Source organism: Mus caroli, chromosome 15, assembly GCF_900094665.2.
Source record: "Mus caroli chromosome 15, CAROLI_EIJ_v1.1, whole genome shotgun sequence".
NCBI classification, from domain to species: Eukaryota; Metazoa; Chordata; class Mammalia; order Rodentia; family Muridae; genus Mus; species Mus caroli.
In genome coordinates, this window is record NC_034584.1 from 48,737,671 (window position 1) to 48,753,470 (window position 15,800).

The 15,800-nt window shown below is 42.0% G+C and overlaps 1 protein-coding gene across 1 annotated transcript in view; it reads left to right on the forward strand.

Moving 5' to 3' along the window:
* Positions 1–12,134: 12,134 nt before the first annotated feature.
* Mal2 (mal, T cell differentiation protein 2) overlaps positions 12,135–15,800 on the forward strand; it is a 31,178-nt gene continuing 27,512 nt past the window's right edge. The window contains exon 1 of the mRNA XM_021183583.2: positions 12,135–12,572. Within this exon, the coding sequence (XP_021039242.1) occupies positions 12,444–12,572 (129 nt within the window). The 5' untranslated portion in view covers positions 12,135–12,443. The remainder of the gene's footprint in view (positions 12,573–15,800) is intronic.

Genomic DNA, 15,800 nt, shown 5'->3' on the forward strand with positions numbered 1-15,800 from the left:
AAGAAAGAAAGAAAGAAAGAAAGAAAGAAAGAAAGAAAGAAAGAAAGAAAGAAAGAAAGAAGAATTCATTGTCATGCTCAATTATAGAGTGCTTTCTAGCATACATGTGGCCTTAAGCTCAATACCCAAACACTACCAATCAATCAATCAATCAATCAATCAATACACAAAAGGAACAAATAACATGCAATATTATTTATGAGTTTGAATGCTCATAAATATGCGTATGTACATATTCATTTGCGTATGACCTAGTGTGTGGCTGCTACATAAGACAGAACGTGGGAACTGTTGGAAAGATAGAAACGTTCAAACTTGGCTTCAGGCATTGTGATTGTCAAGCAGGAAGTTAAAGAGCAGCTCAAGTTTGTATATGCAAAGGCTAAAGGAAGGATCATTCAAGAGAGACAATGCCTCCTACTTGTTTGCTTGGGATGGATTAGGCAGGAATCAGAAGGGAGGCGGGCAAGAATAGGTGTCTAGCCCAGTTTGATGAAGCCAGTGTCAGAGAACTATCTAAACTTTACCAGAGAATGGAGAGTAGATGACAAATGTCCACATTTACAACTTTTATTTAGTATGTGTCATTCAAAGGAAAGGTAACTCAACTTTGCTTGCAGAAATGGAAATGAATGAGTGGCTTATAAATGAAACATCAGAGAAGAAGGGTCATGATGACTTGGAATTAGTCATCACAAATAACTAGACATAGGAAGTTTGACAGAACAAAGTATTTTTAAATAAAATTAAAAACTGGGTAACTGTGAAATATAGTAATAGAAAGAGCAGTAGAAGAAGCCAAAAGAAAGGTAAAGAATTGGAGGGAAATTTTACTCTAGGACATGCTGAGTTTCGGGTGCAAGGTCATTCCAAAAGACAGATGCTTGAAATCTGAGCAAGAGGTTGGAGTTTGAGGTGTAACAAGGGAATGAGGGAACTGGTGCCATTGCACCCCCAAGTCCATCCCTTTACACACCCCTCCTGTGTGCCTTCTGAGGTGGTACCCTAGGTGAGTGCCTGGAAGACAGGGAGCCATTTTATGTGCAAATGCTTGGAGCACTTCACCTTCTCCAGTGATCCCAAGTAAAGTGTTGACTTTGGAGGATTAACCTGTGCCCTAAGTTGAGTCTAGCCACCCATCCTCAATAAGGAGAGAAGAGATAAAACAGAGAAAAGGGAAATTAATCTCGTTCAGATTAGAAAGAGGAGGAACGAGCCAGTGAATGTCCACAGTCATTTCTTTGGGTCCTGAAGTGACATTAAAGTTTTAAATGAACAGCCAAGAATTTGCAAATCTAAAAAATCTGTCAAGGCATAGTTTGGACAATTTCTGAACCATCCTTGTCTGGACTTCAGGCTCATTCAAGTACTTGGAACTGTGTGAAATTCTCTCCTGGGCAACAAGTTCCACCTCTGGCTGATGGCTTTTCCTTCTCTCCAGCATGTTGAGTCCTGGGGAAATTCCCATTTCATTGGGGTTGTTTCAGTAGTCTAATAGTCAGGTCAACAGACATGAGGGCTTTAGGATATCTTAGAACTCCATCCCAGCTTTTCAACAGCATCAGCCTGACTTTGGCCTAAAGTCACACACCTTTTTCTGGCCTCTTCAGTTTCTAGCTGTTATTTATTCCCAGTCCAGGTTTCCCCAAAGCATTTATGTATCAATTATTTACACAAAAATATACATCTAGAAGAGCAGATACACTTTTGGATGGGGTGATAAGTCTTCTGTACCAGTGCTGATTTTTCTAATTTACCAATTATCAAGAAAGGTGGCAATGTAAGGCTTCATTTCAGTTGTGGATTTCTTTACACCTTTCTACACTTATAATTATTATTTCTATATCATATATTTATAAATTATTATAAAGCAAATAAAAGTTTGGAAATGTTAAACCCTCTTGATAAATTGGCCCTTTTATCATTATTCACTGACCCACCTTATTCTTGATAGCTTTCATGGAATTGAAAAATGTTTAGTCTAATAAAGGCATCCCATGAGCTTTAAAAAATTATTCTTCTTATGGTATACCACTTTACACTCTCAAATTCAGAGATCTGCCAGCGTCTATGCCTGAGTGCTTAAATTAAAGACATGTAGCACCACCACATAGCTTTATATTTTTTCTTTGTATTTAAAGTAAGATTTTTGTAGACAATGAGTTTATCTGATTTTTTAATCTTTTCTTTGTCTTTGCCTGGCTTCTTTTGAACTAATTGTGCATGTTTTGTGAATTCTGTAGGGCTCCTTTGTTTATTTATCAGCTACACCTTCTTTCTTTTTTGTTATTCCTTCAGATTTCACAAATGACATCTCTAAATTTTGATAATCTAACTTAATGCACTATTCAAACAGTGTAAGTGAAGCAGAAGGAGTTGGGGATACAGTTGGTATTTCCTTCTCAAGACCTCTGTGATATTATAGAGCTGCAGTGTAATTCTTACACCTACTATAAATCTTAAAATATAAAATTGTCGAATTTTATTTTACCAATTCTAATGTAAAATACTTTTTAAATTTAACATATCTCAAGGAATTGGTTAAAATATTTTTTATAAACTCAGATCAAAAAAGTGTTTTCTATATTAACATAAAGACTAGAGCTTGGATCGTCACCATTCATGTAAAAAAAAAATAGAGCACAAGCCTTGCCTGGTGGCATATACCTTTAATCCCAACACCAGAAGGCAGAAGAAGGCAGATCTCTGTGAGTTTGAGGTGAGACTGGTCTACATCGTAAACTCATCTGGACACAGTAGCATGTATCCATTAGTGTTGTGGGAAATATTAAAAAGAGCAGCAACTTCCCACGCTTGACCCAGCTACTCTCAGCCCCTGCAGTCTCACTGACCAGTTCTTGTGGAGACTCTCTGACTCAGAGCTCCAAAATCTCTCCACCCAGCTCCCTAAGTTCCCACTGGCTGGTCATTACCATGCCAGCCCCATGCCTCAAAATTTCCATTGCCTTTTGTTATGCACATCAGGCAAACAAATAACTTTGCCACCATAACTTTTTCTCTGGAACCCAGCTTAACTGCTGCGTGAAGAAAAACACCACACAAACTTAGTTTGGAATCAATGGTCAGTCAATCTCTGGTTACAACAACTAGAATGCTAATTTTGTAAGCCATCCTCCTGTGGCAAATCCTGGAGGTTTCACCATCTAATCCAGAAGATGCTACATCTTGTTCTCCAGCTGTCCCCATCCAAGAGCCTGTATCTCTCTCCTACCTCTTCTCTTCCTCCTCCTGCCCCAAAATTCCTGCCTACTCACCCAGTGATTGATTCCTTTATTCATTAGGAAATAGTTCACAAGGAGTCACCTGTGTACTGTGTACGTGACTCATTCCTTGGTCCAGACAACCCCTCCTGGGAAAAATGGAATTAACATCAAAATACAATAGCACCATGGCAAGACTTCTCCATTTCTGTTCACTTAAAAGACTCTTTTATCTCAGATATAAATTGAGCACAACTATTACCATTTTGTAATTTATAAAGTACAAGATAGACTTAAAACCCAGTCTATCATTTTGTCAATAAAATAGAACATTGTCATCTATCCTAACTTAAAAGACTTAAAATTCTACACCTGACTTATGTCCTGCCTTTAGATTGTATGCCATCTGAAAACCATCCTCTCAAATCTGTTCTCTCAATGGAAATAGCCTGGGTTGGCTATGAGACTGTAAGTAGTCTTTCAACCTAGTCAGAATGACCAACATTAGCTGAATGACCAAGAATGACCAACATTAACTGAAAATATATAGGAAGTCTAACACAGTTTCCAGAACTGAGACAAATTGTAGAGACAGCTACTTACCTATACATCCCTAGTAAGTCAGGAAGTTGGAACATCTGTCTTCAGCCTTCTGGCCCAGGATCATCTGACAGACCTTTGAAAAAATAGGAGTTATTAAGGACTCGTCTATTCTGTCTTGGCAGAACTAAGCTGTCCTAACCTATAAATTGTGTCCTTTCAAGAACAGTACAGGTCTGCAGGAGAGAGTGGCAATTTCTGCCCAGTGGCAACTTAGCCCAAATGTACAGCTTCCCCTGGAGGGAAGATGCTCAGTTGCTTTTGTGAATCCATGAATGGAAAGCTGTTAGGAGCAGATTTGTCTTAACAACAAGTGAATAAATAACATTAAACGTCACATTCTGTGGATTTCTGACATTCTTGAAAACCAACTATCTATGTAAAGTAATCTGGACTGCTCTCCGTTAACTACTTTCAGCGATTTCTAATTAAATATCTTGAAAACACCCTAGCAATAAGCTCAGAGCCCTGGGTTTGCTATTTGACTGTTAACTCACAGACTTAATCATCTCAGATCAGTTTATAATAACAGTTATAGAAGGACTGAGCCTAAGCTTTGTACTTATAAAATGTTTGTATCAATAGAAGAAATTTATACCAATGAAAACTGATTTTGCATCAAAATAAATTCTGTACCAAAATAAGAAATTATGACTTCAACTAGTAACAATTATAAAGATTTCTACCAAATGAGATCGCGGTTATACAATCAATTCTAGCTATTTCCTCCCTGTTCCAATTATGACCATTTCTAAATTCTCTAGAAAGGCAACCTCAGAATATTCACCTCCAGCCCCAAAGCCCAGGGGACTGGGACAATGACTCTTTGTAACTTCTTCAAGCTGAATATTAATATGAATGTTGAGATATTTTTGAAGGAGGGGGAAGGGTAGGGAAAATGGGGGAGTTGGTTGGCCTTAAGAAGGACACATCAATGATTGTATTAATCTCTGGTGTCTGTGTCCTGACTGGATCCGGCTGAAGTCCAAAACATCAGGAGTTCAAGCAGGAGTTCATCAGTTCAGCATGTCTGACTGTGAGACTCGCCAAGGCTGTATATCCTATAATATACATATCTCTAAACAAAATTTTAGTTATCATCGAGATAACTTTTTTGTTTGATTCTCTGGAATCAAGTCCTTGGGGCAGGGAGTGTCTCCATCTATCAAGTCTGATCCATATTACTGTGGAAAGTATATAAACACTAATCCCTTTTCTAAAAATGCAGAGTCAAAACCTTTCTTCCAAATCAGCATACCCTCGAGCCAGTGACCAGAAAAACCTTTATATTGACCTCTCTCCCAGAGGAATAATATAACCACAAAACTCAAAATCACACCCATTTTGAAAGTTAAAACAACCCAAAACAAATGAAGTAAACTAAAATACTGTATGTACCTATTATTTTGGCTTTTTCTATTTTGCCAAGCAGCATAAAAACCCAAGATTCCTGTGGTGTCCAGGTTACACAGAATTTGAGTATCGTGTGAGGTGTATTGGAGCAATATATATCTATATACCATCTTTCTGTTTGTCTCTCTACCTGGAGCCACAGACATTAATTTTATTAATACCTGTTATAATATCTGTTCTGCTCTCCACCTGGAGCTACAGACATTATACTGATTAATATCTGTTATAGCAGGTAATTAGCTCTGTCCTCTCTATTTGGAGTCAGTGTCTAATTTTCCCTATGCTAGTTCTGAACGGTGGGCAAAAATCCCCACATGATTCGGAAAAAAATCGGTATCTAAATCTTTCCTAAAAGCAAATAAGCCCAATTTTATAAATTCACAGTTCAATCCATCTCTGCCTTAAGAAGTAGGCAACTCCCATCCTCCTTCTCCTGACTCAGAGCAGCCTGCAACTCCCCACAACTGGGAATGTCAGAGCCTGCTGCTAGCAGTTCCCACCCTTGAGTCCATGGGACTCATCTCAGTATTATCCAACTACTCACTTAAATAAAAATAAGTAAATAAATAAAAATCTAACTCTCAGACTAGTAATCTTAAATTTCTAATGGATTCTTGCCCAACACGTTGGTTCACCACCTGTTGTGGGAAATATTAAAAAGAATGGCAAAGAATACATGAAAATATTAAAAATTGATTTCCAAGTTAATACAAAAAAAAGGTAACTGAAGAAGACACCTTATATCAGACTCTGGCCACCACTGGCACTCTTACACACACACACACACACACACACACACACACACACACATACACAGAGAGAGAGAGAGAGAGAAAGAGAGAGAGAGAGAGAGAGGCACGCATGCTCACCCCAGAAACACACACAATCCAAGGCATCCTGTGTTTCTCACATGTACATCCTTTCTCTGTATTTTCTCTGTGTAGAATTAGATTTTCAGGTGTCCCTAACATTTCCTACCTAAACCATGCCCTTTACTGTAATGCATTTCCCACTCTCAATCATTTTGAATTCTTTTCATACATGAAAAAAGAATTATGTTTCACTTTCAGTTTTGAAAACATATTTTTGTCTTATAGTGCATAGACTTGTACAGGGACCATATTTATTTCTTCCTTTTGATAGTTTAATGATGACATTCATCTGTCTAGTGGCTTAAATCGCTACCTCTGTCTGATCTTGGTCTTTCTATCTCTGTTGCTCTGAATAATGTGAGGGTTCTTTTCTGGTTACTTCAAAGCTTTTCATCATGGCTTTTAAGCAAGTTGATTAGCATGTGACTTGGTTTCTTCAGGTTTCAAATCTGTAGAGTTTGTTAACTCTGTGGGTATATCTTTTTTTTTAATTGAATATTATTCAGCTATCGTTTCTTTAAATAATCCTTAGTCCATCTTCTTTTAAGACTCTGATTACAAATATATCAAAACATTTCAACTACACATTTCACAGGCACATTCATTCAGTCGTTTTCCCAGTATATATAAAACATTAGGTTCTACTTACACATCTTCAAGTTAAATAGTCTTATCTTCCTCAGGAGCTAGCCTACAGTTAATCTTCTACAGCGTAGTTTTAATTTGTCAAGTTGTTGTCTTTATATACAGCTCAATTTGGTTACATCTGTTTTTATTTAATATGTTCCACTTTTATATATGACATCCATTTATAATAACTATTTTGTTTTCTTCCACTGAGAAACATCACCTGAGCTGATTTCTGGCCTCTATATAAAGGTTGATTGTTATATTTTATTATCCCTGCTTTCTCCATAAGACTGGCGACTTATAATTGAATGCCCAACACTGTGTACTTTATCTTGCTGTTTGCTGTGTGTTTTGGTTTCTGTTTGTTTTGGAAGGTTGTTTGTTTTTGGTTTGGTTTGTTTTTGTTTTGAGACAGGGTTTTTCTATAAAGACCCTGGCTGCCTTGGAACTCACTCTATAGACCAGGCTGGCCTTGAACTCAGAGATCTGCCTACCCAGTGCTGGGATTAAAAACATCCACCCCACCACCTGGCACTTTTGATGACTTTTTTTTAAGGATTTGTGGCAGATGTCTTAGCTCATACTTCCAACCCCAGCACTTGGCAGAGACAGGAGGATCATATCAGGAGTTTAAGGTTAACCAAAACTAGAAGAATGTATCTCAAAAAACAGAGAGAGGTTAATAAAAGATTTGTGATATTGGACTAAAGCAGACATTTATCCAACATGAACATGGCCGTAGTACTCAGGCACAGTACTGAGTCTATCTAGTACACCATTTATTGGGAGTTTCCCCACAGTACTTTATCCATCTGTACTCCCCAGAAGATTTCAGGGACCCTTTTGGTGACTCCTCAGTTTTGACTGGTATATAACTTTTCCTTTTCAGTAACCCATGAACTCTGAGCCTGTTTATTTCCTTAAATTTCAAGCTTCCATCACCTAAACTCCAGGAGACTGCAGCCTTCTACCAAGGATGGCTCCCTCTTGCACTCTGAAAATTCTTCAACCTCAGAAATCCATAGTGCTACCATCGTTACTTTCCTATCCAATCACAATTCTGCACTGCATTCTATGCAAAGCCTTAAAAAAAAATAGCATGATTTCATGTATTTTCCTCTTAGATTTTAGTTGTTCCTTGTAATTCAGGGATGTTAGTTCTCCTGTTTAGAGTAGAGGTCAGACGTTGCTGGCTTAGGTAATAAGGGAAATTTGAAGATATTTATAGAGGAAAAAAGACTGAATGGAAAATGTAAATTAGAAAGTGAAAAAAAAAGGAAATTGAAAGAATCATTTCCAGACAGAAATGTAAAATGACAAGCTGAGGCAGACTTCAAATTTTCATATGAGCAGGAAGAAGAGAAAAGAAAGTAATGGCCACAAAACCAAGAAAGTTCACTGGGGAGGCTGATTGAACTCGAACTTGCATTATGCAATGCTACTAAAGGTTAACAACTTCCTGTAATCAGACAGGGAATGGTGAAGAATAAAAAGAGAGGAAGTGTGATTCTTCCACCTTGCCCCCAACAATCTTCTTTTCGAACTTTCTCATTCCTGAGATTGAAATATTCTAACAGAAGACAGTAGTTCACAGATTGTCCAATGAGCTTGCAAACCAATCCCACTTTAAACTTCCAATAGGCTGATACACAGCTCACCTTGATACCCAATACTCCCTGTTTCCTGGTGCCACCACTGAACTTTTGAAATTAATATCCTGTTACACAACTCTAGCTAAGGGATAGGAGACAAGCGAACACAACTTTAATTCAGCAAGGTAATAGCTGTGAGGGGCATAAGTCCATCAAGTCATGGGCACACACCTGAAGGGACAGGTCCTGTGAAACCTCAGGGAAAGCTGCCATAAAGTAATGTCCCTATGACCCAAAGGAACCTTCTAGGAAAGAGTCCTTAGGGTATGGAAGTAGTATAAAAGAAAGGATGTATTATCAGAAGAAAGAATGTGTGGGAAGTCAGGAGATGGGGCTATTACATATAGCAAATGATTTTTAAAAAGAAAGAGAGAGGGGGAGGGAGGGAGAAGGAAGGGAGGAAGGGAGGGAGGGAGGGAGGAAGGAAGGAAGGAAAGAAGGAAGGAAGGAAGGAAGGAAGGAAGGAAGGAAGGAAGGAAGGAAGGAAGGAAGGAAAAGGAAGGAAGACAGAAAGACAGAAAGAACGAAAGAACGATCGAACGAACAAAAGAAAGAGAGAGAGAGAGAGAGAAAGAAAGAAAGAAAGAAAGAAAGAAAGAAAGAAAGAAAGAAAGAAAGAAAGAAAGAAAGAGTGTTCAGAGAAAATCTACAAGCAAAACAATGCTGTAGTCATTATTTAATCTCAGTTAGATTTCTACCCACCTGTGGTCATTTAGCTCCCAGGTAAAAGACATACAACTCTTATATTTATAGTAAGCCTTTAATGTAGTAGAGCTGGGCACATATCTACCCTCTAAGTTAGGTTCCACCTGGGCAGCTCTTACATTCAATTGGCCAGCCCTCACGGCCATGTGTTCATGACTCACCTATCCCATGGAGTCTTTCTCACTCTCCACCTTCTCTCTCCCTGTGGTATCTCCTCAGACCCCAAGCCCAGGGAACTGCAACTCCACCTATCTCTCTTCTACCTAGCTATAGGCTGTTGGCATCTTTATTCAACCAATAGTTTTAATTTAAGTGACAGGTTCACATGACAGTACTTTATGTATGTAGATTCTCTTGTCTCTGGGGGCAACCAGGCCATGGGGGCCAGAGTTACAATACATAGCAAAAGACCAAACCTCAGCAATGTAAGGCATGCTAGAGGTCACAGAAATGGATAAGAGGATCACACTGTTAAGAACTCAGAGCTGAGTTTGTGGAGAAAGAAATAATCATGGAGGGAATGGATGCTAGAGTTGCCATCATCGAGATGAAATTGGGATCATCAAGAAAAACAATACTGATATAGATAGTGATCATGAAAAGGGAGTCCATTCCAGAAAGAGCATTAGTTATTGAGCACATTTGCTATTATGTAGGAGAGAGGTACATAGCAGTCTCTCATTCTCCTGACCATTTGGGAAACCAAAGTAGGTAGGGGCGGGTACAAAGCAGTTATGGCAAAGTAGGTGCTGGAAAGGGGTTTAGTAGCTGTGTTCTTTTTGGTGACACCTTTAAAATATACACGGGTGAAGTTTTAGGTCATTAATGGATCTACAAAGTCCAAGGTCATTTCAAGTTCACTCACCACAACACTTTGGTACCTTGTATGTAGTTACTGGGCATTTCCATAACAAATTCTCTGGAGTGGCCTCACCTTTGAAGATCCTTTAAGTGCTGCCTAGGCAGAAGAGCATCATCCTGAGTGAGGTAACCCAATCACAAAAGAACTCACACAATATGTACTCACTGATAAGTGGATATTAGCTCAGAAATTTAGAATACCCAAGATATAAGATACAATTTGCTAAACACATGAAACTCAAGAAGAACGAAGACCAAAGTGTGGACACTTTGCCCCTTCTTAGAATTGGGAACAAAACACCCATGGAAGGAGTTACAGAGACAAAGGTTGGAGCTGAGACGAAAAGATGGACCACCTAGAAACTGCCATATCTGAGGATCCATCCCATAATCAGCTTCCAAACACTGACACCATTGCATACACTATCAAGATTTTGCTAAAAGGACCCAGATATGGCTGTCTCTTGTGAGACTATGCCGGGGCCTGGCAAACACAGAAGTGGATGCTCACAGTCAGCTATTGGATGGATCACAGGGCTCCCAATGGAGGAGCTAGGGAAAGTACTCAAGGAGCTGAAGGGATCTGCAATCCTATAGGTGCAACAACAATATGAACTACCCAGTACCTCTCAGAACTCGTGTCTCTAGCTGCATATGTATCAGAAGATGGCCTAGTAGGCCATCAGTGGAAAGAGAGGCCCATTGGCCGTGCAAACTTTATATGCCTCAGTACAGGGGAATGCCAGGGCCAAGAAGTGGGAGTGGGTGGGTAGGGGAGTGGGTGGGTAGGGGTGTGGGTGGGTAGGGGAGTGGGTGGGTAGGGGAGTGGGTGGGGGAGCGTGTGGGGGACTTTTGGGATAGCATTGGAAATGTAAATGAAATAAATACCCAATAAAAAATATGAAAAAAAAGAAAAGAAAACAAAGATCTCTTGCCAATCAGGGTCTGGACACAGAAAAGTTCATCGATTGAACAAAGCAATACAGAGAAGTTGAGGTTTCCTACTAGATAGCCAGCACACATGAACTGCCAGAAACTGGTGACTAACAGGTGGTGGTGTCAGGAAGCCCAAACAAGGTTTCATCCACACCCTCTTTTGTGGCTTTTGCTGTAGTGCCACCACCACACCTATGAGTTTCGATTATTAAAATAATAAAGACATAGGTTAAAACCTGCTGACAACCCATGCAGGGAGTAACTCACAGTTCAAGAGCTAAACTTGATAGATCAGAACAAGACTCAATTTGTAGAATGTCTGATACTGGAATAGGTTTGTGTGTGTGTGTGTGTGTGTGTGTGTGTGTGTGTGTGTGTGTGTGTGTGTGAATGTGTGCATGCATGCATATGTGTATAGAAGACACACGTTTACATATCCACATACTTGATCGCTGCTCTTGTTGCTTGACAGGTTCTTTCTAGGTATCCCAAGCTGTCCTATTACCAGCTTTGCAGTCTATGCTGACTTCAAACTCAGGGCAATCCACACTCTATGAAGTACTATGATTCTGGGCGCGTATCCCCATGCCTGGGTCAGGTTTTACCAACTTGGTCTACATGTGTGCTGATCTGTGAAACTTATCTTTAGATGATCTCTGAGAAATGTCCCTTTGTTCTTTCCACTTTCAGAACATTGACAGCAAAACCAGTAAAATGGGAATGCAAGGGGGGAAACTGGGGCTTGGCATTCATATATAGTAGTGTGCTGTTTTGTTTTAATAATTGTTAAGTCTTTAAAAGCAATAGCAAAGAATACATTTCTGAGAATGAAATAAAAAGTGTCTGTGTGGAAACATAATGAAGCTAACATTTTGTGTATGATTATTGACGTCAAAACTGGAAAAAAAAATAGCTACCATCCTATAAGCTACATCGCTTCCTGTACACCTAACTCTTTTGCCCATCATTGGTGGACATCCTCATACGGATTTCTGAGACCAGAACAGAAATGACTCAAGGCATTCCTCCAGGGTCCCACTGCCAACGACTCCAATGTGCCACATGACCCTGAAAACCGCCCTAGAATCGCCTTTAAAACAGGCATCACCAGGTGTGCCTGGCAACTTGGTGTTTTCCTTCTGAGTCACAGCCTCTGTCTTCCTACCCAACTGGGGAAAGTGGGTGAGGACCAGCGGTGAGACTTGAGTGGGATGGGCAGGTGGGAACCAGCAGACAGTTAGTGCAGGAGCAGCAAGTGATCTGAAGATCCAGGAGGGCTGCAGAGCTGGCGCCTGAGGCTGGGGCGCACCACACCTGTGCTGGTGACCCTGACGGTCGCTAGGGCGGAGGCGCGCTCACCTGTGCCCACGTGACGGGGCGGGGCTCTGTCGGTAGAGGGCCCGTGGCCACACCCTTTCCGCGAGCAGCACGCCTGAACCCCGCGGATCTGATCGGTGGCGGCGGCGGCGGCGGCGTCCAAGCCCGGGAGGCGGAGGCGGGACGCGGGAGGCGGTGGCGGCGGCGGCGGTGCACGGAGACGTAGCAGCGGCAGCATGTCGGCCGGCGGAGCAGTCCCGCCGCCCCCGAACCCTGCCGTGTCCTTCCCGGCGCCCCGGGTCACCCTGCCCGCTGGCCCCGACATCCTAAGGACGTACTCCGGAGCTTTCGTCTGCCTGGAGATTGTAAGTGGGGCAGCTTAGGTGACGATCGAGCCCCGGGAGCATGGACAGGCAGCATCCTTGCCCCCAGCCCGGGCTTGGTCCCTCTGAACACCCCTCCCTCAGCCTTCTTCCTCTAGAAGTGGCCTTTTCCTGGAGTCAGTCTCGGGGTCCTCTCCACGTAGGACCCGGGCCTCTTGCCTGGCACCTGTTACGCGGACACCTGCTCGCCGGCCTGGAATGGAAATGTGCCCTAGAGACCGAGCAGGCTAGGGGCCCCATGATTAGGGACTTGGGCAGGAGCCCTCTCCTGTTGGATCTTGGGGACTCTGGGCTTTTGATAGGAGCTGCGTTTGACTAGAGGAGGAACCAGCGTTCTCGGCCTTTCCCGTTGCCAACCTGCCATTTTGTTGGGTGGTGCAAAGGTGAACTGATGACTGGGTGGCCAGGAAGCTGTTAGGATGTGGAAAGCCTGGACGCAAGGCGCCAGGGAAAGGAAGAGGAGGCTGAAGCCTGGGTATGGTTTTCACCAGACTCACCCTTGCCATAGCCAGTGCCCTTTGGATTGGGAAAGAACAGGGCAGGGAGAGAGGTGAGGTTGTAGGTGCAGCAGGCAGTGTGTAATCAAGTGGGTGTGAAAATGGAGGGGCAAAGTGGAAGTGGAGCAGTCAGCCTCAGCTCTTGCCTTTGCACCTCGTCCTTTCTAAGTTTACCTGAGAATTCCAAACCACCTCAGAACACTTTGCTCCGCCCAAAGTCAAGTTGATGCCACAAGCCTGCCCTGCCACCTTGTTGAACTAGACACTTGAACTTAGCGAAAGGAATGCTGTGGAGTTGGGAGGTTTTGAAGCTCCTTGTGGACAAGGGGGAAATGTGCAAATAGAAATTGGGCAACTGGGGTTGCGTCATGCCAGGAGAATGTCAAATAGAAAGAAATGTCAGCAAAGCGGTGTCATTCCTGCCGGCTGGTTCTGTTTGCTCTGTTTAGGGTTTTCATGTCAACCCTCATCCACTCCTGCGAGTTTGCATAACCTGGATCTAGGTCACTCGGGGTTCCCTTTTGTGCTGCTGAGCTGAAAACCTCGTGGGCATTGGTTTTCTGCCCCATTATGCTTAGGTAGCCAAGCCACCTTGGGTTTAGCTCAGATTTGAATCTGAAAGAAGAGACCCAAGTGAATGAGTCACAGGCAGTGGCACCTGAGATCAGATAGTGAGTGTGACACTAGAAGACCCTGGCGTGGGTTCGGGTTTGAGCCCGATTCAGCATCGTAGGAATGACTGAGGTGGGTGGCAGGCATCCATGTGAGAGGAACAGGGAGGAGATGGCATTGGACCAGACTCCTAACTGTGGAGGGGACACATCTTTTAAAACAGGAATCGTTGCAGAGAAAGAGATCCCAGATTCTGGGCTCCTTTCCTGCCATGTTCCTCAAGTTCCACGTGCTTGCTTCCTCTTTCACGAGTTCTTCCCACGGCTTTACTTACGTCCTACTTATCCTGGAATTTACAGAAGATCTGAAGACATAGAGGCACAGCCTAAACTTTGGTAGAAGTTAGGCTCATTCTCAGGAGTAATGTACATTTAATCTCCAATTTGATAGGTTGGTTCCTTATAGTTATTCAAATATATAGCTAAAACATACACACAGAAGTCTTTCATATGTATGTATGTATGTGTGTATATATATATATATATATATATATATATATATATATATATATATATATATTCCGTGCACGGAAGTCTTACTAAATCAAGTGATACTCAGGATCCACCTGTGGATGTGCCACACTTTATGGGACACTAGTACTAAAGGTTAACAAATCATAGAGGTGACTTATTGAACCCCTCCCAACTTCATATCTCCTTTTCCTATCTACCATAGTAGTTAGTTCTCTTGCTGTACTTAATAACTTGGCAGCTCTTACAAGTCCTGTTGCCAGCCCAGCCTAATTAAATCAGAGTCTCTAGGGGAGCACCCAGAGTCAGCTAATTTTTTTAAGGTCCCTGGGGATTCTAATACATAGTATAGCTGCAACCCACTGATAGAGTCTTTGAACCAGGCTGTGTAGAAAAGAGAATTTCCTCACAAATGTGAATATGTGTGTTTGTTAGAACTGATAGAATGATTAGATCCTGGAAATGTGAGGAAGTATCTCACACATTTCCAAAAACATGGCTTGCTTCCTGCTTTCTTAAACTTCTGCTCCTCTGGAAACTTACCTAACCCTGACATGTGCTTAGACGCTTATAAAGATAGAAGTGTCTCTTTGAATTTGCACGGTGTGTGTGTGTGTGTGTGTGTGCATGCACATGCGCACACATGCATGTTCTGTTGATGTGGGTGCATGTGTGTGGGCTCATGCTTGTGTGTGCAAGTGCATATGGAGGCCAAAGGACAACCTTGGGTGTCATTCCTCAGAGACTGCCCACTGTTTCTTTTTCATATTTTGCTTATTAATTGAGGGAAGGGGAGGGCATGATCACTTCCATAATACTTTATGGAAGTAAGAGGACAACTTCAGGAGTGGATTCTCTACTTTTACTTTGTGGGTTCCAGGGGTCAAACTAAGGTTCAGAGGTTTGAGGTCAGGGACTTCCCACCACTGAACCATCTCACCATCCTGTCAACTCTTTTGAGGGCGAGTATGGGGATCAGGCTGATCAAGTTCTCTTACTGCCTTGTAGAATAGTGTGGCTGGCCAGGGCTCAGCTAGCATAGACATCACACAACAACATACCCAGCTTGTCTTAAGTGCATCCTGAGAGTTGAAGTCAGGACCTCAGGACTAAGGTGCAAGCACCTTACTGGCCAAGCTACTCTACCAGCCCTACAATTTTTTTTTTTATGGTCAAATGTCTTTCCAAATTTAAGTTGAAGTTATCTTTTTACCCCCTCCCTGAACTTCTGTTACCTGTCCCCATGGGGAGGATCAAAATGTACCAATGAACCCAGTGACCTCAGGGAAATGAGAGGCCTCATGGAGCCAAACCAAAGGTTCCTTTTTGGCCCCCATCCTTCTGGAATGCTCAGTGATACTGGATCATAAGATGAAGAGAGCAGCCAGATCACCTCCGTGGTCTTCTAACTAGAATACCCACCCTGAGGGGCGTTCAGACAAGAGAGAAGTGACTCACTTGAAACGCCCTGACCCCTACATTTGATGATTGCTCTAGGATATTTTTTATTCCTTTTTTGATTCCTAAGTTACAGACTCCCATGGTTCCTCTCCCTGAAAACTAAATGTGAG